This window comes from Pelophylax lessonae (genome assembly GCF_965119305.1).
Source record: "Pelophylax lessonae genome assembly, chromosome: 1".
NCBI lineage: Eukaryota > Metazoa > Chordata > Amphibia > Anura > Ranidae > Pelophylax > Pelophylax lessonae.
In genome coordinates, this window is record NC_138768.1 from 504183113 (window position 1) to 504210535 (window position 27423).

At 43.2% G+C, this 27423-nt stretch overlaps 1 protein-coding gene across 16 annotated transcripts in view; it reads right to left on the bottom strand.

Annotated features, from left to right (window-relative positions):
- The window catches only part of LOC309544369 (protein unc-13 homolog A), a 297990-nt gene that overhangs the window by 250276 nt on the left and 20291 nt on the right, over positions 1 to 27423 (bottom strand). For all 16 annotated transcript variants that reach the window (XM_082243274.1, XM_082243271.1, XM_082243272.1 and 13 more), the window contains exon 2: positions 10507 to 10536. In XM_082243274.1, the coding sequence (XP_082099400.1) occupies positions 10507 to 10536 (30 nt within the window). The remainder of the gene's footprint in view (positions 1 to 10506; positions 10537 to 27423) is intronic.

Here is a 27423-nt window from a genome sequence, read left to right on the forward strand (position 1 = left end):
GAGGAAAGGGTTAGATTTGGCAGGGAGAATGGGGATCCGTGGCTATGCTACGGAACTGGATCTTCCTTCCAGTGGTGAAATTACCTAGTTCAAAAGCAAATTGCAAAGTAATACAAAATTGGTAATGGAAAGGTAACATGCTGAAAACAAGCATTTAAAAACCATGGGGTTGATTTACTAAAGGTAAATAGACTGTGTCCTACATGTGCACTCTCTCGTAAACTATGGGTATAGGAATCTGCGGTTCTTCTCAGGGAATGAAACCTGGATGGATCAAGCCACTCAAGCATTAGAGGAATGGAACATCCCACAAGCCCTAAAAAAACAGAGAATCAGCAAGAATCTGAGGGGACAAGCAGCAAAAGTGGTCCAAATCTAAAACAGGTAACAGGACCGTGTAGCTTTGGACTACATTGAGGCATTGTATGCTGTGTTCGGGAGTGTAGAGAAACTTTCAGATCTGATGCACAAGTTTGCACATACCCACCAACACAGATGGGAGAAACTTTCTGACTACATTACCCAAGAAGACAAGATTCTGCACCAGATCATCCAAAAGAAAGTGATAGCTCAACAAGATGCTGAAGATACTGACAGGGCCCGACTTTACCAAATTGTACAAGGAGCACACCCAAATCATCCTATTATTCACAAGTTTCTTCAGAAAGGTTCAAGAACTACTTGCAACCACCCAGCTCAGCTGAAGGAGACAAATCTAGATTTCAACGCCAAGCCAATACAGGCACCCAAGAAACTAAAGCTGCTCACGTTCCCTACTCAGGTAGGAGAATACTTCTCAGAGGATAATAACGAGTCAGAGGCTGAGCCATCAAGAAAGGCTACATCCTAAGCATCACATCAGATCCAATAATGCCAAAACTGCTGGCCCAAGTGGTGCAGGTGCAGCTTGAGATTCATACAACAATATGATGGAAACCCAGGTGAACCTACAGAAATCTCACTGATGTGTAAACAGGCAGTGGTTGCTTTGACTTCAGGAAGAAAGGCACCAGAAGAAGCCAAGGCAAATACCATGTTGTCCACTTCGGGGAACAGATGCTACAGCTCTGGACAAGCTGTGCACTTCAAGGCACAATGCAAAAAGAGAGAGACTTTGCCTGACATTACCTCAAACGTTTTAAAGGCCCTGCAGAAGTTGGAAACTTCAGAGGGCCCCAGTAAATGAGCAAACTGGGTACCCATCTACAACAGCTAGCTTTAAACCTAATGATGCTAGGAAACAACAGCAGTAATCCAAAGCCTCACAAATGCCCCCCCCCTTTCTCTGAGTGACCATCCAACTCACCCTCTTTGACTTTAAGTAGGCAGTCCCAGAAAAACAAGGCACACCAATCTTCTAAAGCTCCATCTAGACACCAGGAAAACTTAAAGCCCACTGAGAAAGCGGTACAAATACAGACTGCAAGGCCTGCTGTCCTAACTGCTCCAAGCAAAATCACTGACAAGTTAGTAGGGCCCTCTCCCATGCCAGCAGTCCATCTACACAAAGGCTCTTCTGGATACAGGAGCACAGACGACATTGCTATGCTGCGACTTTTACAACAAACATCTATCTTTACAGAAGCTAGAAGAGCTAGAGATTTGGGGGATTGGGACACAGATGTTCCCCTTCAAAAGAAGCATGTTTGGTCCATAAAGAATGGGATCGGTTACAGTTATGTGACAGGGTGGTATACCAAAGGGATCCCTCAGACTATCCAAAAAGTGTCAACTGTTCCTGCCGGAGAAGCAAAGAAAAACAGTGTTGACTGTCCTCCATAATGAACATGGCCACTTAGGATCTGAAAGGATCTTCAAACTAGTGAGAGATCGGTTCTACTGGTCCCTCCTATCTATGCTGCATGCAAAAAAAAGACACTGCTGTCCAGAGCTGCCTCAATGGGTTATCTCCAAAACCAAGGGCCTATGGAGTTGATGTGCATTGCGTTCTTATGCCTAGAACCCGACTTTAGTGAACAGGGAAATGTCCTGGTGTTGACAGACCATTCCACCCATTATGCCCAGGCGTTCCCAATAAAAGACCAACGGCATCCACAGTAACCAAGGTCTTTGTAAAAAAAGCTCTTTTTGCCTTACAGGCTACCTCAGAGAATCCATTCTGATCAAGAAAGAGACTTTGAAAGCAGACTCATTAAACGACTGCTTGACATGTTAGACATCCAGAAACCAAGAAAAACTCCATATCCCCACCAGGGGGATCCACAGCCAGAAAGGTTTAATCAAACTCATGACATGTTGGGGACTCTCTCCACTGAAAGAAAGCAACATTGGAGAAGTGGTGTATGCCTACAATAGCACAGAAAATTATACCAATAGCCATTCTCCTCATAGGTCAGAAGGGAGGCCTGCCTCTCAGTGGATCTTGCCTTCAGCACCTCCATAGATGGCAGGTCATCTACAACTCAGAGGCTATGTAGAAAGGCTCCAAAAATTCTAAAACCGGCCTACATGAAGCTTTAGATGCAAGAACAAGAAGAATTATGATCTTAAAGTTCAGGTTTATGATCTTCAGCTGGGAGATAAAGTGTTGATATGAAACCTGGGACCCACGGGGAAACATTAGATAGCACAGTTCCCAGCAATATGTTTTCTGCAAACAGTTGCCCAACCTTCCTGTGTACCAAATCCCTCCTAAAGGGAGGACACGGCCTCTGAAGACTTAGCATTAAAACCATCTGCTGTCTCTAAGTAAAGCCGTTGATGACTGAGATGACTGAGATTGAAAGACTGAGATGCCATTGCACAGTCCATCCTCTTCCATATGAGTTTCAGTGACCCCGCCACAGCCTCTATCACCAGACATGGATGAAGGAGAAAGCAGTGAGAAGAAGAAAGTTTACATTGGCCGGTTGGATGCCACTCCAACTCAACCTTCTGCAGAGACTGAATCAGTGACCCTCTGGCCTAAAGCCCCAGAATTCATACCACACTGGATTCCAATGAAAAAGACACTGTCCAATCCCCCCAGAGCTGGGAGAAGAATCTGCTAGAGAGGGGTCATCAGAAAGGAGCAGAGGATAAAGAGGGAAATCCCCCCGCTTAAGATACTGACCTATGATACTCTGGGTGAGAGTTCTAAAGAAGCCATCTATACCAAAGAGTTCCAGAACCCCCTGACACATCTTGGTGGATGTTACCAGTATCAGTAAACTATGTGCAAGGCAACCCCTTTTCATCTGACAAATGGTGGGAGGTTCCCTTGTCCTCCTGATGTACCTAAAAGCTTGTACCGGGTTATGGACATTTACATGGTACTGAAAGTTTTTTTTTTGGTCACTCCCCCACTACCACTGAGCTTCTGTTAGAGAGAGAGCAGGCTGCGGGTGTCAATACCAGCTCTCTTCTTTTGTATGCTGCTAGCTGTGTAGACTTCCTGCTTGCCCTCTGCAGCCGCTGCAGAGAGGGACAAAAGTGTAGCACCTGGCTCTTTCTATTCACTTTCTCACCGCTGCTGTGGAACCTCTCTGTGTAATCTCCAGCTAGCTCCTTTCCCCCTCCCTTCTGGCAACCACAGACTTAGGGAGCAGAAGAACTGGAATAAGTCAGAGATAGGGAGAGGACTTGCACAAGAGGATGCTGGGAAGTGTAGTCTTAAAGGGGCTCTGTGTAATCCAAGTGAATGGCTAAATAACTACAGGATCCACAATCCCTGCATATTAGGGAAGGAAGATCTAAACTTTTCCTGGGCAAACTTAGCAAGACTCAGGAAGTCTTAGGTGGGAGCAAGGAGTGGGCCTCTGCTACCTGGAGAGTCCATACACAGTAGATGGCCTGAGAGACTGAACCACTGTGGTCCATTTGTGTGTGCATGTGTGAACCTGAAACAGAGCAGACCCAATGCTGGGATGTCTGTGCCCATACCAGGGACCACAGTACTGAGTTACTAAGTGTTTTTCGTCAGCGTTGGAACCCGAAGCTGAAGTGACCTGTTGCTGTTTGCCCTGCAATCTGGGCAAGTCAGGGAGGAACTGATTATGAGGGCTAAGACTTCGGAAACAGCTAATTACCAAGTCCCTGGGACCAAATCTGCTGTGGTACTGAAGTATGCATCCTGAACGCTTGCCGCGCACAGTTAATGCTAATTAAACAGCTCTTACATAGTAGTTCATCTGTCACTCACCACCCATACTCTTAAATGGACCGTGCACCAATTACAGAAGGGCCCTACCAGAATGCCAGCTGTTATAGACTGATCAGGCACCTTGTACTTTAGTCAACGTCCAGGTTACCCCTTATTAGGCATGCAAAAATCCATCCATTAAAGGGCTGTAAGTGTGGGGTGCACCCAAGATCACTATTACTATGTTAATGATAATGTGATGCTAACTCTGCCAGTTACTGGTAACATCAGTTAAAACTTGGTTTAACAGTAGGAGATAACTGAGTTAATCATAAGATGCCAGCAGGGTCCTTTTCAGGGTGGTATTTTAGTAAACTAAAAATATTAGAGCCTGTATAATCTTTTAAAGGAATACAATTACTGTAAGATTATAGATGCTGCTACTGCTGATTTCCTATTATGGGGGGACAGCAAATTTACACTGTTATACAAGCTGTACACTCACTACTTTAAATTGTAGCAAAGTGTCATTTCTTCAGTGTTGTCACATGAAAAGATATATTAAAATATTTACAAAAATGTGAGGGGTTTACTCACTTTTGTGAGATACGGTAGGTCTACTTTAAAAATGGCAATGACAATATAGATACAATAGCAGAATATTATGACAGCAATATTACAACTATAATGTATCAGAATCTGAGAGTTACTTCAACTCAGAGGCGTAGCTAGAACTGTCAGGGCCCCGGTGCAAGAAACCATTAAGGACCTTCCCTTTGGGCCCTTCCCACTGATTTTGGGGCAGTGGGACTCTTTCCCATGTTCTGCAGCAAGCCCCCTGATGCCATCTTGGGTAAGGATGCCATCTTTTTTTCAAGCCAAACCCGAACACTTTAGCGGCACACGGCAAATTTATTTGTAGTATACACTATACATATGTTTTTTTGTTAAATAACATTTCTAATCATATGGATTTAATTACAAGAGTCCCCCCCCCTTACATCAGAGTCTACAGAGTTCCCCTTTACATCTGAATCCACAGAGTTGAGTTTCCCTTTACATCTGAATCCTCAGAGCTCCCCCTTACATCTGAACTCGCAGTGTTCCCCTTTACATTGGAATCTGCAGAGTTCCCCTTTACAATTGAACTCGCAGAGTTTCCCCTTTACACCTGAATCCGCAGAGCTCCCCTTTACATCTGAACTCGCAGAGTTAGCTTACACTGTAAGGGGGAACTCTGCAGACTCTGATGTAAGGGAGAACTCTGGGGACTTTGATTTAAGGAGGAACACTGAGAACTCTGATGTAAGGAGGGAACTCTGATTTACAGGGGAACGCTGCAGACTCTGGTGTAAAGGGGAACTCTGATATAAGGGGGTCTCTGGTAAGCAGAGCACCACATACATCATAGTTCCCAGCATTCCCCTTTCCCAGAGTCCCCCCAACATGAGAGTCCAGAGAGCCCCCTTATATCAGATTCTGCAAAGCCCTCCTTATATCACTGTCCACAGAGCCCCCCTTACATCAGAGTCTGCTGAGCCATCCTTATATCACAATCCCCCTTACATCAAGGTCCACAGAGTCATCCTTATATCACAGTCCACAGAGCCCCCTTACATCAGATTTTGCAGAGCCGTCTTTACATCACAGTCTGCAGAGCCCCCCTTACATCAGAGTCTGCAGAGCCCTCCTTACATCACAGGCCACAGAGCCCCCCCTCCCCCCCCCTTACAACAGAGTATGCTGAATTTTACTGTAGGGGGGAGCTCTGGACTCTAATATTAGGGGAACTCTGATGGAAGCGGTGCTCTGGGAAAGGCGATTTAAATGGGTGCTCTGATGTAAGGGGGAATGCTGTGGACTCCGGTGAAATGGGGAAGTATGATGTAAGGGAGTCTCTGCTCAAAAAAGCCTACTTTACTGTGGAGTACCCCTTAAATCTGAGGTGCCCTTACATTATTGAATAAAAAACACCAAAAAGGAACAAATGCATCTTCACAGGCTACCAAACTGGAAAAATAATCAATTATTTTGGACATTCGTCTTCAAAAGCAACAAAAACAGGATATACACCCCCCCCAAATTACACCATATATTCATGTGGGTGTTTGACAAGACCCCCTACATCAGGGATTCCCAAACTAAGGCCCTCCAGTTGTTCAGGAACTACAATTCCCATCATGCCTAGTCATGTATGTGAATGTTAGAGTTTTATGATGCCTCATGGGATGTGTAGTTCTGCAACAGCTGCAGGGCCGTAGTTTGGGAATCCCTGCCCTACATTCTTGTAGTGATTTAAAGGCAGGAGAGAGAAGGGAGGGGGTGCATGGAGGAATGGTGAACTCTCCTCAGGAAGGAAGGTGGCTTATGCAGTCTGCATATCCTCCACGTTCATTCTCCATGCTGTTCCTCGCTGCTGGTCTTCCCCACCCACTCATCCCGGCTTCCCTGCCCACACTCCAATCTGATTGGTGGCCAGGGCCGCTGGAATACACAGGAGGACAGGGGCGGGAGGAGGAGATGATCTAGCTCGCTCTGTCCTCTCCTGTCCGTGCGAGGCGCGGAGGGGGGCGTGAGCGGCTGTCACTGCTGGCTCTGATCAGTGTAAGAGAGTGTAACCGACACTCTCTGCTTACAACTCCAGCCAGAAACCTTGCCGTGGATCCACAGACTGGGATTTTGGGCCCTCCCACAGTGGCGGAACTCCAGGGCCCAATTGTGACTGCTGCGACCTTGGTAGTTCCACCACTCCTTCAATTTAAACGCCAGTGCCTGGAATGCAAACTAGTCAGCACATCCAGTTGCACGTATTCTTCAGTCACCATGCTAGAAAAATACATTATGTTCTAGTTTTTACTGACAAAAACAGCAGTGATAATAAGTTGAATTCCGTAAGGTTGGCATTATATATATTGTATGCTGGATTGTTATTCAGCATACAATTTTCTTTTTATGAGTCTTTATAGATTTTTGTTAGGGGTTCTTTAAATTAAAGGAAATTGGGTGCCATTTGTCCTAAAGTGGATGTAAACCCTCACACTTACCCAGTGAAGTGAACAGCCTCAGATGATACACAGAAATTAAACAAATCTCCCTACATACAGTATCTCACAAAAGTAAGTACACCCCTCACATTTTTGTAAATATTTTATTATATCTTTTCATGTGACAACACTGAAGAAATTACACTTTGCTACAATGTAAAGTAGTGAGCGTATAGCTTGTATAACAGTGTAAGTTTGCTGTCCCCTCAAAATAACTCAACACACAGCCATTAATGTTGTAAACCGCTGGCAACAAAAGTGAGTACACCCCTAAGTAGAAATGTCCAAATTGGGCCCAAAGTGTCAAATATTTTGTGTGGCCACCATTATTTTCCAGCACTGCCTTAACCCTCTTGGGCATGGAATTCACCAGAGCTTCACAGATTGCCACTGGAGTCCTCTTTCACTCCTCCATGACGACATCCCCAAGCTGGTGGATGTTAGAGACCTTGTGCTCCTCCACCTTCCATTTGAGGATGGCCCACAAATGCTCAAAAGGGTTTAGATCTGGAGACATGCTTGACCAGTCCATTACCTTTACCCTCAGGTTCTTTAGCAAGGCAGTAGTCATCTTGGAGGTGTGTTTGGGGTCGTTATGTTGGAATACTGCCCTGCAGCCCAGTGACCAAAGGGAGGCTATCGTGCTCTGCTTTAGTATGTCACAGTACATGTTGGCATTCATGATTCCCTCAATGAACTGTTGCTCCCCGGTGCCAGCAGCACTCAGACCATGCAGCCCCAGACCATGACACTCCTACCACCATGCTTGACTGTAGGCAAGACACACTTGTCTTAGTACTCCTCACCTGGTTGCCGCCACACACGCTTGACACCATGTGAACCAACTAAGTTTATCTTGGTCTCATCAGACCACAGGACATGGTTCCAGTAATCCATGTTCTTAGTCTGCTTGTCTTCAGCAAACTGTTTGCGGGCTTTCTTGTGAATCATCTTTAGAAGAGGCTTCCTTCTGGGACAAGAGCCATCTAGACCAATTTTATGCAGTGTGAAGCGTATGGTCTAAGCAGTGACAGGCTTACCCCCCACCACTTCAACCTCTTTAGCAATGCTGGTAGCACTCATACGTCTATTTCCCAAAGACAACCTCTGGATATGACGCTGAGCACGTGCACTCAACTTTTTTGGTTCGCCATGGCGAGGCCTGTTCCCGAGTGGAACCTATCCTGTTAAACCGCTGTATGGTCTTGGCCACTGTGCTGCAGTTCAGTTTCAGGGTCTTGGCAATCTTCTTATAGCCTTGGCCATCTTTATGTAGAGCAACAATTCTTTTTTTCCGATCTTCAGAGAGTTCTTTGCCATGAGGTGCCATGTTGAACTTCCAGCGACCAGTATGACAAAGTGAGAGCAATAACACCAAATTTAACACACCTGCTCCCCATTCACACCTGAGACCATCTAACAGTAACAAGTCACATTACATTGGGAAGGGAAAATAGCTAGTTGGGCCCAATTTGGACATTTTCACTTAGGGGTGTACTCTCTTTTGTTGCCAGCAGTTTAGACACTCACCACTTTACAACTTAAGCGTTGTCACATGAAAAGGTATAATAAAATGTTTACAAAAATGTGAGGGGTGTTCTCCCTTTTGTGAGATACTGTACATTTTATTTGTATATCTGCTGTCTTCAGCTTTCTATACTGTTTAGAAAGTGCACTTCCTGTTTGAATTGTCTCTTCCTGATTCACCCGTGGGTGTGGATTCTTGCCATACACTGTGAGACAGCTGATTGGAGGAAAGGCACACACCCCCTCTCCACATAAGCATAACATGAAGAACTGTGCTGTGAATAGACCATCTCTCTGCTAATCTATCTATAGCACCCACCCCGACACAAAATTCAGCCTGGTTTTATCTCAGTTGACGTAAAACTTGTCAGAAGTTATAATGCTGATAACAGAAGAATGGAGCAGGAGAAAACCATGGGACTTAGAGCTTTGAAGAGAAATAAGTAAACACTACAGATAGATGTGCCCAGGTCAGATTTCATGAATGGGGTTAAAATCCATTTTAAGGTGGTAGGTATGGACACTTTCAGTATCTTTTAGGACCAACACAGTTTGACTAGTTTAATTCTATCCACCTACCACCTGCTGTGGTAAAAAGCCCGTAGTTTGCATTCATTAAAAGATCAAGCTGAAATTTACACACATACAGTAAATGTATGTAATTTAATCAAGCCAAATTTCCAAGCAGGCTGATGCGGCTGTGCTCTCTTGTTAGGTACCCTAAAGTGCTCTCTCACCCCCCCCCTCGCTCACCCCCCCCCCATCCTCGTTAACACCCCTCTTTAGCTCATATCCCTCTCCCTCTCATCCCCTTTTCTCAACCCCTCTCCATCATCCTCCCCCTCCCTCTCACCTCCTCTCTTTCACCCTCCCTCTCAATTACACCCTCCTCTTTCTCTCACTCTCCTCTCCTTCATCCTCCCCCTCTTCCTTCTTATCACCCCCCTCTCTCTCTCTCACCCCCCTCTCTTTCACCCTTCACCACTCTCTTATCCCCTTCTCTTTCTTACCATCTCTACTCCCCCCTCCCTTTCTCCCTCTCTCTCAACCCACTCTTTCTCTCTAACCCCCTCTTTGTCGCTCTCACCCTCCTCTCTCTCACCCTCCCACCCTCTCATCCCCTCTTTCTTTCACCGCCTCACCCCCCTCCTTACCCCCTCTCTCTTTTACCCCACACCCTTCCTCTATTTAATTTAATTTGTTTTAACAACATTTTTTTTTTTGCGTTTTCATTTTATTGAAAGCCCACCAAAATTCTCAGCAACAGGCCCATGATGTTCTTAATCACGTCTTGCAATGGGGGCATATCTTTTGCGGATACTGTCTAAGAGGGGAATTTCCCTCACTTTGGTGAGATATCCTCTCTTTTTTGTGTATTCGGGACAAAAAGTGAAGGTAAATCTACCCAGTGGTACACAGACACCAAAAAATAACGTAAAAAGGGTTTTAGCCCTTTCCCAAACTTTAAAAGACTAAATAATAGAGTGTGGGCTACATACACATAAAATATATTTCTGCTTTTATTTATAAATCGTTTTAAAAAGCAGCAATGCGACTTAGCTGCCTGACAAGTCGTGCTCCATTCAGTGCAATGGAACCGTTCTAATCGGAGCAACTCAAGAAAAAGGTTCCTGCACTACTCTGGGGGCGACTTGCATTGACTTCTATTAGAAAAGTCGAATGCAAGCCCCGCCGACTTTGAAGCCGCCCCAGTCTGAACCCAGGCTTAGTGTTTCAATATGTAAAACATGGTACAGTTGACTTTCACTTTTCGGAACAAACACATGCATGTTCTACAAAAAAAAAAATATATATATACATATTTGCAATATATAGAACATATGTACTTCTTACCTTGGGGGCCATCAAACTTAGCTTTTTTCACTGTAAGGAAAAAAAAAAACCCTTAGTTAAAATGCACCACAGCAAAATTTATTTTCTGAATATTTGATACACACATTAATGCTATTATATGTTACTCAAAACAAATATTGATAGAATTTTTGTTTAGGCTGCATTCACACTTGAGCGTAGCGTTTTTTACCGCGATTTTATCGCGATTTTATCCGCGATTTTTACCGCGATTTTTACCGCGATTTTACCGCGATTTTTTCAGGCGTTTTTCATTGACATCTATCAAAAACGCTGGTAATCAGCCCAAAAAGAAGCTCATGTACTTTTTTCAGCTACAGGCGTTTTGCAAAATGCTCAGATGTGAACAGGGGCCATTTAAATGAATGGGGTTTTACTTGTTGGGCGTTTTGGAAGCGTTTCTTTTGAGCGTTTTTGGAGCTGAAAACGCCCAGGTGTGAATGGAGCCTTAAAGATGTGTTTACATTTTCCAATTGCAATGATTATTGGTGTCTAATAAACATTAAAAAAAAAAAGATAAGCAAGAATCTCACATGCACTGAACATGCACCAAACATTCTTGTCTTATTTACTGGTAAATCAGTACCTGTATTTATAGAACACATCTACAAAGAAGATTCGCCTGCATGTTCACTGGATCAAGCAACCATAACCAACATTCACCAACATGTGTTCTTCATTGAGAGCTTTCTGTGCTATTAATGCTGTTTATACGCTATTTTTAACCCAGTGAATTGGATACAGATCCCCAGAAAAAATTTACTCTGTACATTCACTATTGTGAAGTGGTAAATCTGCAGTTTGAAACATGTTCTAGGCCCCCTTTAGTTGTTTTGCAATTTAATGTGCTCTGCATTCGGACAGCCGAATCATTTTCATTAGAGATGGGCCGAACAACCCCCGATTCGGTTCGCACCAGAATTCTCAAACATCACAAAAGTTCAGACCCGAACCCCATCAAATCCTAGGGACCCGGACTAGTAAAATCAAAAGTCCCCATTTTTAAGGCTTATGTGCAAGTTATTGGCCATAAAAAGGGTATAGGGGTCTGGTACTGCCCTGGGGGACATGTATCAATGCAAACATTTTTTGAAACAGATAATTTTTATAGGAGCAGTGATTTAAATTATGCTTAAAGTGAAATAATAAAAATGAAACATTTCTGTAAACATAGTGCCTGGTGGGTCCCCTTAGTCTTCCTGTAAAGTGGCGCATAGGTACCATGTATAAAACCTGCTGCAGCAAAACTGACATTTAAAAAGCATAAAAATTACATTTAAATTTCGGTCAATATAAAAATGTTAAATAAACCAGTGTAGGGGTCCCCTCACCCAATCTATACCAGGTCCTTTGGGTCTTGTATGGATTTTAAAGGGAACCTCACGCCAAATATTTTTTTAAAAATCATTGTGACTGACAATGGATCTACATCGGAGGACATTGTTTTTTTCTTTTTAATAAAGGAATTGCCAAAAACTGTGTCTGTGTTTTTATTCACTTTTGACACGTTTTTTTGGTTAATGCCTGCAGACCTCCACAACCACAGCTGAGTGTTGTGAGGAAGGGTTCATTGTCCCCATCAACATGGGAACAAGGTGCTTGGGGGTGGGGGAGCAGAGCCCCCTTGCCCCAAAACATGTTGAGTGTATGTGGCCTGGTATGGTGCTCACACGCCCCCCCCCCCCTTTTCTTGCCTGCCAGGCTGCATGCTCGGATAAGGGTCTAGTATGGATTTTGGGGGGGAAGGCCCCAAGCCATATTGATTTAATTTTCCCCTTAAAATCCACACCAGACCCAAAATGCCTGGTATGGATTGTGGGGACCCCCTCCTTTTTTATTTTTAAAACATTTTTCTATTGCAATGTTTTCATTTTTTTATCCAGCTGTCAGCTGGGAAGCCCGTTGACAGCTGATGACTCATCTATTGTTAAGGATGCCCCGGCCAGCTTCCCAGCCTGCTCCTTAACCAGCTATTCACTGTGCTCAATCAGGGCTTAGAATGCACTGTGCAGCACGCAGTGCATGGTGGGTCGCCCAACGGGCAAACAGGCGATGCTCGGGTCGAACTTCTGCTCGGCTTGAATCACTTGTCCATCTCTAATTTTAATTTTAAATGGTCTGACAATGCGCCAAAATGCACGAAAAACTGGGCATGTAACTTTTTTTTACAACACACTACACTGCACAAATGGTTCCTATTCGTGCATTATAATATGCTGCAATGCTTTTGTATTTGCAGGATGCATTGGTATGTCACCTGGAATGAATGGCACTGAATAAATAACCATACATTACTGTGTTCCGTGGTAAGAAAAACAGGTGTGGCATATTTAAAATAAAATCCTCGATTTCTCATGAATAGGTATTGTATCTCAATCTCAAAGAACCTCCCCATTTTCATCAATTAGAAGCAATCAGCTTAGTAGATTTCTTTCAAAAAGGCCTAGATTCTTTACTACGTGTACATAATGTAACTGGATACTAACATTTATAGGTAAAGTTGATTCAGGGAACATCCGATTGCCTCTCGGGGGAAAAGGAAGGATTTTTTTTTGCATTCCTCTGGATCAAATGTGGGTATAGGATTGTGTATATAGGATTGTATGATTTTTTTTTGGGGGGGGGGGGGGATTTTTTTTTTTTTTTTTATTCCCTTTTATGGTTGAACTAGATGGACTTGTGTCTTTTTTCAACCAGACTAACTATGATTAAGCATGTGGTATTCAAGTAGTATCAACAAATAATGCTTGTGAACTGACATCAATTTTAAATGTACAAGTGTTAAAATGTGGCATACAGATAACGCAAGGTAATCTCTATTAGCTAATGCAGTATTTCTATACAGAGCGTGAAAATATCTTATGTAACACATATAAAAGAAGCTTTGTGAATGGTTCGATTTTTCTGTGCTAAATCATTTACCAGACAGTCACTGAACATTCAAACAAAAATACTCCTACTTTTTACAGATTCACTGCACATTCTGTTCTTTAACATTCACTGACACCACATTCACCATGTTATAAAAAAAGGTGAATGCTAGCGAATGGGTTAAATGTAAGGTGACTGTCAGTCAATGCATTAGTATTTTAAGATTAAGAGTTTAAATAATATGCCCCTTAGTTTTTGACAATCCAGAAATATTCAGTAACATTGTCATAAACAGAAAGGTACTTTGAAAAACATGTCCCAGGATAACAGATATAATTGCACTCTAACCAACAGATCTGTACTTCTCTACAAAGCAGAAGTGGAACAGGTTTTCTACATTTCTAATTTTTTCGTTAAAATTCCAATTAGTTAAATTTGTCAAAACTATAAAATTCCTATATAAGATAGTTATAATATCTATGTATTAAATAGAATTATTACATGCATATAACAGTTTAGAGCTTGTACTTAAAATTCCAACTTGAAACATTTCTATTTCATAACATTTTTACATCCTTAAGTTTCAAAAATAAAAAGTTTGTGCGTTAGGAAGGTGGAGTTATATAAAGTAAGCAGTGGCTGTAAGTGTACAAGAGAGATTTCTACCACTTCTACCACTGAGCTACAAAAATGGTGTATATCTCTGGCCAGTGGACCCTTAAAGGTGCAAGAGCCACACAGTCCAGGCATTCTCACAGCTGCGCCACAGGATAATCTCTCTTTCCCCACTGGTGATTGGCAAACCTGTGATGAAAGCTGAGAGGCAGAAAACCTGTGATTGGCTGCATTGAAGGCCCTTTGGTCACCTACTTGTCTGTTAAACTTTGCCTACATTCGTTGCATCACTACTACTACTTTATTTATTTAAAACACCTTTCTTTTTCTGTCTGTTTTTTGGGAAACTTAGTGAAGATATCTTTGCTTTTGTGGATTAAAATTACCTTCATATGAAGTTTGGAAGGCTCTGCTGCTGGTGGATTTTGTGCAGATTTAGCATCTGCCCAGTGGTTGCTTAGGGATAGAGAACTGATGCTCAGCACCAGTAGTTAGCTGTATCTCCCTTGCTACACATCAGGGATATTTACATTGACTAATGTTAATTGCTGCTTTCAATCCATCCAATGCACAGGGCCAGCGCTACCAGTAAGGCAAATTAGGCAGCCACCTAGGGCGCACTGCCACCTAGGGGTGCCCTGCCGCTGGTTTCCCTACTCAGTCACGCTCTCCCGAGCTCCACAGCCTGTGCTGTGCAGCCACACTGGACCATCACTAAGTGTAGGCGCCATGGCAGCACTGAGGAACAGACCTAATGTCCACACCTCTATGATCAGTGACAGACGGGTTACAGTCTGTGACCTGTCTGTGTCTCTCTCAGTCTCTCTGGTGCCAGCCCAGCTTTGGAAGTGGTGATCGTCTGATTCGTCCGTCCCTGGCTGGTCCCTCCCATCAGTGCCATCACTCCCATGATGAGCTCTGCTCTGCCCTTCTCCCCTCCCCTCCCCTTCCCAGCTGCAGAGCAGAGTCACGATCAGTGGCATGGGGTCATTACCTGGCTGGAGGTCATGTGTGTGTCAGCTGGAGCCTGGAGGACTTTGAGCCTGGACTGGAGACACCGCTAAGGCAGGGTTTGTGCCTGGAGAGTGGAGACAGAGAGAGAACCCGTGGCAGCAGAGCCCTTTTGGTGAGTCAACCCCCCTTCCTCCTCCTCCCCCCTCTCCTCCTTCTCCCCCCACCCTTGGTAGCAATCATTAAAAAGGTAGGGTAATACATAAGCAGGGCAAAGGAGGTGGAGTCAGGGGCAGAGCCAAGGGGCGGCGCCAAAGGTAAGGTAAAACGAGGTTTCGCCTAGAATGTCAAAAATCCTTGCACCGTCCTGCCAATGCATTTAGGGCAAGGTCCTTTTACTGGCTGTAAAGTGAATGAATGCCAGCTCTACTCATCTCTTTGTATCACTGCATAATTCTGTTGTTATTGAACTGTTGCCTTTACCACTTTCAACCCTGCTTTAGAGTACTTTTTTACAGGACTTATTTCTGATTTAATAAAGCCTTATCATCTCACTTTTGGTGTCACCATATCATTGGGTCCAGATAAAGGTTAAGGAATAGCTGAAAACAGGAGAAGATCGTAACATTTTCAGCAGCTCTTTCTAGGGTCATTGCTACGGTTGCAAGTTCTGAGGGCTAAAACATATCAGGCGAGACTGCAGGAATTACAGTATCTCACAAAAGTTTTATTATATCTTTTCATGTGACAACACTGAAGAAATTACACTTTGCTACAATATAAAGTAGTGAGTGTACAGCTTTTATAACAGTTTAAATTTGCTGTCCCTTCAAAATAACTCAACACACAGTCATTAATGTCTAAATCGCTGGCAACAAATGTGAGTACACCCCTAAGTGAAAATGTCCAAATTGGGCCCAATTAACCATTTACCCTCCCCGGTGTCATGTGACTCGTTAGTGTTACAAGGTCACAGGTGTGAATAAGGAGCAGGTGTGTTAAATTTGGTGTTATCGCTCTCACTCTCTCATACTGGTCACTGGAAGTTCAACATGGCACCTTATGGTAAAGAACTATCTGAGGATCTGAAAAAAAAGAAATTTTGCTCTACATAAAGATGGCCTAGGCTATAAAAAGATTGCCAAGACACTGAAACTAAACTGCAGCACAGTGGCCAAGAACATACAGTTGTTTAACAGGACAGGTTCCACTTGGGAACAGGCCTCGTCATGGCCGACCAAAGAAGTTGAGTGCACGTGCTGAGCGTCATATGCAGAGGTTATCTTTGGGAAATAGACGTATGAGTGCTGCCATCATTGCTAAAGAGGTTGAAGGGGTGGGGGTCAGCCTGTCAGTGCTCATACGCCACACACTGTATCAAATTGGTCTGCATGGCTGTCGTCCCAGAAGGAAGCCTCTTCTAAAGATGATGCACAGGAAAGCTCGCAAACAGTTTGCTGAATACATGCAGACTAAGGACATGGATTACTGGAACCATGTCCTGTGGTCTGATGAGACCAAGATAAACTTATTTGGTTCAGATGGTGTCAAGCGTGTGTGGCAGCAACCAGATAAGGAATACAAAGACAAGTGTGTCTTGCCTGCAGTCAAGCATGGTGGTGGGAGTGTCATGGTCTGGGGCTGCATGAGTGCTGCCAGCAGTGGGGAGCTACTATTCATTGAGGGAACTATGAATGCCAACATGTACTGTGACATACTTAAGCAGAGCATGATCCCCTCCCTTCGAGACTGGGCTGCAGGGCAGTATTCCAACATAAAGACCCCAAATCCATCTCCAAGACAACCCCTGCCTTGCTAAAGAAGCTGAGGGTAAAGGTGATGGACTGGCTAAGCATGTCTCCAGACCTAAACCCTATTGAGCATTTGTGGAGAATTGTCAAATGAAAGGAAGAGCTCAAGGTCTCTAACATCCACCAGCTCCATGATGTTGTCTTGCAGGAGTGGAAGGGGGCTCCAGTGGCAACCTGTGAAGCTCTGGTGAACTTCATGCCCAAGAGGGTTAAGGCAGTGCTGGAAAATAAAGGTGGCCACACAAAATATTGACACTTTGGGCCCAATGGGACAGATCATTTAACAAATAGTTAGATAGTGTGATGCTGCACAACAGCATGTTAAAGCGAAAGTATTTTATGTCATGTGAGCAGATTTTAGGTTGTATTATATCATATTATAAAATAATAACATTTTATAAAATATTTATAAAATAAAAATGAAGGACATTCTGTCAGGAACCATAAACCAGGCAGAGACAGAAAATGCAGTTAAAATCACACCTTTAAATTAACAACAAAAATAACAACAGTTCAGGAACGTAGTCAAAAACAGAAGCCAGGGTTTGGAAGCCAGAGTGGGTAATCAGATGAGCCAGGATCAGGGAACCAGAAGTCAGCATTGTCAGCAACAAAAAATTAGGACCAGGAATCAGAAGAGAAATTAGCTAGGCCAAGTCAAACACAGGAACACACTGAAGATGTTGACCACACAAGAGCATGGAGGGAATGAGCAAAGCTGTTTAAATAACCAAAAGGGGCTGGCTGTAGTCTGGACTAATGAGGCAAATAATGGTAACCAGGTCAGTCGCAGTGGAAACAATGAGTGACTGGTAATTATCCACCAGCTAAGCAGCCTCTGTGCACTGAAGAAAGAGCTGCTAATAAATAGCAGGAGCCCAGCCCTGACACATTCATCTAAATGTGATCTAAACATCAGTACAGAGCTGTTTCAATATTTTTAGCGTTTTGATAAGTAAATAGTCAAAAATTAGACATAAACTAGAGAGTAGCAATCCTACCAAAAGTCTTGTCTTAATAGAGGTAACCAGCTCCTGTACAAATGTTAAATCAGTTTAACTGGTATTAGATCAGACGAAGGAGGTATTTACAGCTAAAAGTCTTTGGATATAAATTAAGGGTTATGATGAAACATAATACTCATCCTGCAGAGTGGGATCCATGTATTTCTTCTTCAAAAGGATCAGTGATTATTTGGTGTCGACATTTTGGAGAGTCAATGGCAATGGTTCACAGGCTCAGAAGGTAGTAGGCTCATTTTACAAAGTCGATTGGTAGCTCTAGCACTGAAGCAGAGAGGGTCTGGTTGTAATATGTAAAGAGAAGCTAAGAGTATCTGTAAGACATTACACTGGGGAGAGTCCCAATATGTCTTAGTGACCATGGCTTCTGAGACAGAACGTAAGGGGAAATCCTAAATTTTAGAGTCATCACAAGTCAAGAGGAAATCATTCAGTGGGGACAAATGCTCTAGGGACAACTGTCTAAGATGGTATAAGAAATTAGAAATACCAGTTCCAGGGACAACTATTCACATCCACATCAAAATAAACAGTCACAACAGGGTAGAGTGAAAAACCCCTTACCTAACCATATAGGACTTTTAAGGATGTGACGTTGTCAGAGAGGAAATATAGCGTAAACTCCTCATTGCGTTTAAAAACAATTTTATTATACATAGATAAAACACTTGTTTTATATAACAGAATATGTAAAAAGGAAATCAATGAGGCAAAAATTCAAAATGAACGACAGATTGCAAAAGATAGTAGGACAAACCCCAAAAAATTCTTCAAATATATTAATAGTAAAAAGGTTAGGTCTGAGCATGTAGGCCCTTTACAAAAAAATCAGGAGTGGGTGACTGGGGACAAAGAGAAGGCAAATTTATGAAATACTTTCTTCAGTTCTGTGTATACAAAGGAGCACGGAGGAGCTCATAACCATAATGAGGATGGTATTGACACAGCCCCAAATGATCCACAATGGCTCTAAAGTGATTTGGCCCAGAAATATTTAGACATAAATAAGTTTAACTTCTATAGTAGGGAAGATACTGGAGAGTTTAATAAAAGACCATGTAGATGAGTTCTTGCTGGAAAAAAATATTATAGAAGCAACAGACAGCATGGATTCATGAAAGACAGAAGTTGTCAAACAAACCTGATTTCTTTTTATGAGGAGGTAAGTAAAACCTTGGACAGAGGGGTGGCTGTGGACGTAGTATACTTGGATTTTGCAAAAGCATTTGATACAGTTCCCCACACACGGCTAATGTGTAAGGTAAAGTCCACAGGCTTGGAAAGACCCGTTTTTAAATGGATAGAAAACTGGCTAAAAGACTGAATTCAGAGAGCAGTGGTTAATGATTCATACTCTAAATGATCTAAGGTTATCAGTGGTGTACCCCAAAGTTCAGTGTTGGGACCCTTACTTTTTAATATAGCTACATAGTTACATAATTAGTGAGGTTGAAAAAAGACATCCGTCCATCCAGTTCAACCTATGATGTGTGTGTGTGTTTGCTGTTAACCGTACATTGTATACCCCTGTATGTTGTGGTCTTTTAGGTGCCCATCTAACAGTTTTTTGAAACTATCGATGCTCCCTGCTGATATGACTGCTTGTGAAAGAGAATTCCACATCCTTACTGCTCTTACAGTGAAGAACCCCTTACGTATTTTAAGGTTAAACCGCCTTTTCTCTAGTTTTAGTGAGTGGCCAAGTGTCTTATTGTATTCCCTTTCTCTGAATAGTTTGTTCCTTATGCTAGGGTCGCCAGTACAGTATTTGTACATTGATATCATATCCCCCTTCAATCGTCTCTTCTCGAAAGAGAATAAGTCCAGTGCTTGTGGTCTTTCCTCATAGCCGATGCCCTCCATTCCCATTCCCCTCTCCAGTTCCAGAACTGGACAGCATACTTCAGATGTGGCCGGACCAGAGTCTTGTAGAGAGGGAGAATAATCTCTTTATTTCTGGAGCGAATCCCCTTTTTTATGCATCCCAGTATTCTGTTGGATTTGCTTGCAGCGGCTTGGCATTGCATGCCACTGCCAAGCCTGTTGTCTACCAGTACCCCCAGGTCCTTTTCCGTCCTAGACTCACCCAGAGGTCCCCCCCGCCCCCAGTGAGTAGCTTGCTTTCTGGTTTCTGGCACCCAAGTGCATTACTTTACATTTTTCAACATTAAACCTCATCTGCCATGTAGTTGCCCACCTCATTATTTTGTTCAGGTCCGCTTGTAAGGTTTCCACATCCTGCATAGAAGATATTGGCATGCTTAGTTTAGTATCATCCGCAAATACCTTTATCTAGGTGGCAGCTCACTTCATCATAGAAGGTTAATAGATTGGTTTGACAAGAACGATTTTTCATGAATCCATGCTGATTACTACTAATAATACCATTTTCATTACTAAAGTCTTGTATGTGGTCCCTTAACATCCCCTCCAAAATCTTGCAGACTACTGATGTTAGGCTGACCGGCCTATAGTTACCCGGGATATATCTCTGCCCCCTTTATCTTTATAAATAATATAGGGTCTGGGATTAAAAGTACAATTTCAGTCTTTGCAGATAACACCAAGCTTTGCATTGGAATAACTTCTTTATAGGATGTCTCCAACTTACAAGCTGACCTTAATACACTGTTTCATTGGGCAACTATGTGGCAAATGAGGTTTAATGTTGATAAATGTAAAGTTATGCACTTGGGGGTGTAAGAATATGCATGCATCATACTGTACATACTAGGCAGAGTAGAACTGGGGGAATCTATAGCGGAGAAGGATCTGGGTGTTCTGGTAGATCATAATAATAGCGTGCAATGCCAAGCTGCAGTTTCCAAAGCAAGCAAAGTCCTTTCTTGCACTAACAGAGGCATGGACTCCAGAGAGAGAGATATAATTTTGCCCCTGTACAAATCATTAGTAAGACCTCATCTGGAATATGCAGTTCAGTTTAGGGCACCATTTCTTAAAAGGATATTGGGGAACTGGAGAAAGTGCAGAGAAGGGCAACCAAACTGATAAGAGGCATGGAGGAGCTCAGCTATGAGAAAAAATTAGAGGAACTGAATGTATTCTCTCTTGAGAAAAGGAAATGAAAGGGGGATATGATCAACATGTATAAATACATAAGGGGTCCATATAGTGAACTTGGTGTTGAGTTGTTCACTTTAAGGTCAACACAGAGGACAAGGGGGCACTATTTACGTGTAGAGGAAAACAGATTTAGTCTCCAAATACGGAAAGGTTTCTTCACCGTAACAATTGTGAAAATGTGGAATTGACTCCCTCCAGAGGTGGTTCTGGCCAGCTCACTAGATTGCTTTAAATAAGGCCTGGATTCTTTCCTGGATGTACTTAATATAAGTGTGTACTAATATTTATAGGTAAAGTTGATCCAGGGAATATCCGATTGCCTCTCGGGGGATCAGGAACAAATTTTTTCCCCTACTGTAGCAAATTGGATCATGCTTTGCTGGGGTTTTTTCACCTTCCTCTGGATCAACTGCGCATATAGGATTGTGTATATGGGATTGTATGGTTGGGTTTTCATTACTGTTTTTTTTTTTTTGTGTTTTTATTGGTTGTGCCAGATGGACTTCTTTTCAACCTGACTATGTAACTTTATGGTCACAAAGCCGTACACTTGATAAAAACCTTACAAGTGGTCACAAATCACACATCATTTTAAGCAGCTTCACATCAGTTATTATTGAAGATTCCAGACATAATGCTCCAAACCGTTTCGCAGAGGAAATCTGCTTTCCAGGGAACTTCTTTATACATCAACTGTATGAGCAGAATTATTTATTCGCTGCAACACAGAAATAAGAAAGCCACATTCAAAGGCTATCCCCCCCCCCCCGGCCCGATTGCAGGGGGTGGTTAGACAGACACTGGAATTCTCAGGAGGAAAAAGAGGGGCCCCCCAACAGGCCCACCACAGATGCAAGAGCCACTGTGCTCAGGGACATATATCGCATCGAAGGATATATCATCTGTGTACAGCATGACTTTCTCCTCCCCCCATCTCCTACAAAAAAACCCCACCACCTCTGCTGATTGCTGTAACAAGAAAGCTAAGAGCCACTTAAAAAAGCAGAGGCAGGCATGTCTCATTCTATGGAACAAATTAAAGATAGATGATTGTTAATCTATTTGCAAAAATAGAGTCAAGAGCCATGCATACATGAGTCAAACCCATTTAAAAAGCTGGTACCAAATCCAAAGTACCAGCCAGTTAGGCTGGCTCAGAAACTCAAAAGTCTGTAGCATGGGCTTTGACCACAAGGTGCCATCAATATTTTTTAGTACTGCTGCACCCCCCACTGTCCATCACACTTCTTTCACTTGGGTTATCTTACAGTGAACGTGTGATGAGGTCATGAACCTAAAACAATAATGTACCTTTCATATTGGTTTTTCATTGATTTCTGCACAACTTGCCCAAAAACAATGTCTCTGTGCTTTGGTTGCATCTTTAAATATGTGAACAGTGACTTTTCTTATCAACTGTCTGCGAACACGTTTGTGCTCACAAAAGTACCCTCAGGAGAAATCACAAAACCACAGCATCTGGCCAGCAGAATAGACAGCAATATAACAGTAACATTTTTAATTGGCAGTATCCACTAAAATGAATTGATACAGTGCTGGTTCGTTTTTAGATGAGGCCCTTAAGCATACCTCCCAACTTTTAGAATTGAGAATGAGGGACACTTCAGGGAGGCAGAAAACTGCAAAAAGTGTGTGTGGCCAAACATGATAGTGGAAGGGTCTTAAGGGCCGTGGTAAAAAAAAAAACTGGGCTTCCTTGTGCCTACAAAAATATGCTTTGATTGCTGTGCCACAAGCTGGAGTCTCAGGGATACATATAAGCCTTAACACAATCAATTAAAAAATACTTCCAATACATCTGGTTTTGTATACTCTCAAAATAGACAGAGAGCTTAAAACAGAGGATTTTTTAAAAGAACCCGAGGAACCCTGGGATAGAGCCAAAAAACAAGTACTATAGTACATGTAGCACATAGTAGCAACAATGGTCAAGTTGCGCCTAACAGTGAGAGTGAATTAAAGAGGGATGATTAAACAGAAGCTGAGCATAGTTGTATACAGTGCAGCATTGCTTGAACAAATGAACATCAGGAGGAAATCTTATCTCATATGTCAAAAATGTGCAACATAATACTTAGGGCTCATTCACACTAGTAGTTCTGCGACTAAGTGCTCCCCCTTAAGTTGCAGAGGTAGTAGCAGGGGTGTACATATGCGTGGCTGCAGCAGAAGTTAAATCCCCTGACGCACTGGCGGGCATTACTGTCCACCGACCCTGATCCATTCAAGTGAATAGGGACATTGCAAAGCACTACTTTTATAAATCGGATCACAACAAACTGCATTATACTGCAGTGCCATGTGGTTTGGTAGCTGCGAACACGATTCTATTAACAATTAATGGAAGCCGCATGCGTCTCACAAGAGCAGCCTGGTAGCATGCAGTCCAGGAAATGCACACGGAACAAGCCTTTCCTGCGCTGTGTTCCAGTGTGAACCAACCCTTAGGGAGAGAGAGAGAGGGAAGGATCACTATGGTATATGGAAGGTAGAAAGAAACAACATATCACATGGAAGAAAGGAAGGAGGAACCCTATTTTACATGGAAGAAAGGAAGGAGGGATCACTATAGCAAATGGAAGGCAGGAAGGAAGGATCACTATGGCACATGGAAGGCAGGATCGCTATGGCACCTGGAAGGCTGGAAGGATCACTATGGCACCTGGAAGGCAGAAAGGATCACTATGGCAAATGGAAGGCAGGAAGGATCACTATGGAATAGAAGGAAGGATCACTATGGCACATGGAGGGCAGGATCACTGGGACACCTGTAATGCAGGAAGGAAGGATTAATATGGCACATGGAAGGCAGGAAGGATTACCATGGCACGTGGAAGGTAGGAAGAATCACTATGACACCTTGAAGGAAGGAAGGATCACTATGGCACATGGAAGACAGGAAAGATCACTCCGGCACATGGAAGGCAGGAAGGAAGGTTTGCTATGGCACATGAAAGGCAGAAAGGAAGGATCGCTATGGCAAATGGAAGGCAGGCAGGAAGGAAGGATCACTATGGTACATAGAAGGCAGGAAGGATCACTACGGCACATGAAAGGCAGGAAAGAAAAGATCGCTATGGCAAACGGAAGGCAGGAAGGAAGGATTGATATAGCCCATGGAAGGCAGAAACACTATGACACATGGAAGGCAGGAACATTTTGGCACACGGAACGCAGGAACATTGTGCCACATGGAAGGCTGGATGACTATGGCACATGGAAGGAAGAAAGGTAAGGGAGAGCTCACTTATCCGAGGCTGGATTGTCTCCAGAAGCTTAGGCAGACATTGGGAGCACTTGCTGCTTTAACATCTCCCACCCACACAATCCCTTACCAGCCACAGTATTGGTGGGGGGCCGGCACAGGGGGACATAGGAAAGAGATGGAGCAAAACTAGCTTTCCTCCCCATACGGAATCTGCATTTACAATGGGCGGGCGAGGCAGCAGGCTGGTGAGAGGTAGGCGGACTGTGCTGCTGAGCAGTGAGCGAACCTCAGCTTGACAGCTGCAGCGTGGAGCCCAGCTGACAGGTGGTTTAGTGGAGTCCATTGCCGTAACTTGTTACCGCACTGCGCTCCACTGCGGAACTTAGTCCAGATTTACAGGACACCGGAATTTATTTGAAATCCCAGAATGGTCCCAGTGAATCAGGGACTGTTGGGAGGTATGTTTAAGAGTGGCTCCTGACACCATGTTCTGAATACGTAATGCTACAGAATAATTTAAAAAAAAAAAGAAGAAAACAAAAAAAAAGAATAATTAAAAAACTGTATAGAACATTCTACAGGAAATCTACAAGAAATGCAGCAGAGTGACCAACCACCCACCTTGCTCAAAGGTACCCACATGCCCCTTTAACTCTTTTTCTTACTATTCCCTGTTCTGGATTTCTGGACAGGCCAAGGGAAGCTTTCTCTGCTTTCCTCTCTCCACAACTCAGAGAGGCCACACCTGATGAATTAGAGGTAATTGGGAAACTGATCTGCAGCTACTGTAGGTGAAAGCATGAAGCTTTCATGCATGCAGCTTCACCAAAAGACCCAGTTACTGTGGGAAGCACCTCCCCACCCCACCCCGAATTACTCGTAGAGTACTCTAAACCCAGTGGAGTGCCCATCCTGTGTTTTCAGGAATTGCATCTCTCTAGGTGTTCGTCAGTGTTACCAGAGCTATCCTGGACTTAACTGAGAGGGATGCTGTTTGTTAGGATAAACAAAAGTAACTGTTCATGTTCTTAATTGTTTTACTAAAGTAGTGCTTCTCAGATGGACTCCCTGATGCATACAGTCTTCCAGAGACTATGCTATGCAGCCATGTTACCCTAACTAAACGACAGAGACACTGCTGTGAAGAGTCCATGTTTGTACAGCTTTCATAATCTTTTTTTTATATCATTCTGCAGTGTATGCATGACCTTTTCCATTCTGACCATGTTTAGTAAACTGCAAACTACAACCTATTATCTGTCTGATATTGTTTGGCCATTTACTCATTCTGTTACACATGGTGTCCACTAATAGGATCAGCCATGTGAGCCAATGGTGATGAAAGTAGTGCGACAGCAGTACCCAGCAACCTATCACCCCTGCTATAACGCCCCCCTTATTCCAAACAAGATTTCTAATGCAACAGTTACCCAACTGCACAGGTCTAGGTCAGGACTTTGATGGTTGAACCTTGAGATTGCTGGGCCTGATTCAATCATAAGGGATCCCACATGCTCTGCAGGCAGAACAGGCAATTAACAGGCAGGAATTAACCAAAAGTGAGCAGGAGATTAAATGCTGCCACCTCTACAAGTGATCACTGAGGAACTGACAACTATTTAGTTTGAAGCAGCTAGGTAACTACTGGATAAGTAATAATGCTACTCTATCAGAGGGACCATTACCTGGACTGGAACAATGGGAATGAATGTAAACACAAGATACTTACAGCCTTTGACACCTCTATAAAGAAATCAGGCAGATGCTGGAGCAGATGATGCAACAAGGGTTGATGGAAGAGAAAAGGAGCCCATAGTCAGCTCTAATAGTCTTGGTGAGAGAAAATGACAACACCCTCCACTTTTGTGTGGACTATCTCTGTATGGCATCTGAATGCTGTTACCACAAGGAATGCCTATACTCTTCTATGGGTTAAGGAATCTATTGCCACCCTAGGGCAGGAATTTTTCTCCACACACAATCATGCAAGGCCAATGGCTAAGAGTGCTGATCCGAGTGTTCTGGCAGGGAGTTTGTCCAACTGTCAGAACACAATAGAACAGCAGGGGAGATCACTGACATTGTACTAACATCGGATTGTTAGTATGGCTGCTCTGACCTGAGCTGTCAGTTTTTTTTACGTTCAACCCTCTGGGTTGAACTCGAAAAAAAACTAGCAATGTGTACTAGGCTTTAAGGTAGAAGACATATGTTTTGCAATTGATTACGCCTCAGTGCTCCTGAAATCACCCTTATTCAATTATAAATTGAATAATTTATAGACAGCGAAATCCCGGGTTCCGAGGGTGCAGATTTCTTGTGATGACTGCTAGTTTGTGCCAATGTCACATATCCCAGCAGCTGTAACTCATGTATGCATCCTAGCTGCTGTCATTCATGCCTCATCAGTTGGGAATACAGACATGTTTTCCCAGCCGATGTCACTCAAAGTGCACGGCTGGGTGGGGAGGCATGTCAGCAGAAGTCTTACGGGAGTACAGGCATGATCTCCCAACCACTGCCATTGGATGGGTTGTGTTGTGGGGGTGTCAGCAGTAACCTGACTAAAGGATTACAGGCATGACATCCTGAAGCTCTCTAGTAGAAAGCAGAGATGCAAACTGACTGGGCTAGGAAAGATTCCTTGCATGGTGTGGTCCACATTAAACAGGAAGGAAGGGGTATTGACAGTATCACTAGGTATATCACAGCAAACAAAGCAATAAAAAGAAAACAGACTACATTTACAAACAAGTATTGATAACATATTTCTAAAGAAATTAAATCTTTTTTTATGTACAGCTTTCTTTAAAATAACTCCCAGTAATTCTAGTATTTAAATGTGTATTCCACGACAAAACGTCTTTCTTAGTTTTGGATAGATTATCCAAAGATTAGAAATACTGCTGCGATCCTGATGATTGCAGCTCATCTCAAATCATTAGCAATTTATGTAACTAAGATGTTCTGCACAGAACATGTTCTGTGTATTTCCACTGAGCTATTGCATTCTATCGGTGGGGAGCCTTCCCTGCCAGCAGAATACAACGATAAGTGCTGCCAGCTATAGCTGGTGGCACTGATTGTTCGGGAAAAACCCGACAGTCTGGTTGTACACAAGTCGACTTGTGTACAACCAGCTGGCCTATACATGTATAGAAATTTGTCTGGTGCATGCTGAACTGGCCAACTTTCGATCCAGTATGGCCAACTTTGGAAAAGTATCGCAAATGTACACACCATTGGCAGAAGGCAGAGAGACAAAAAACCTGCACAGTACAGACCAACACAGTCTTCTATATGCCCCACTGGTTTA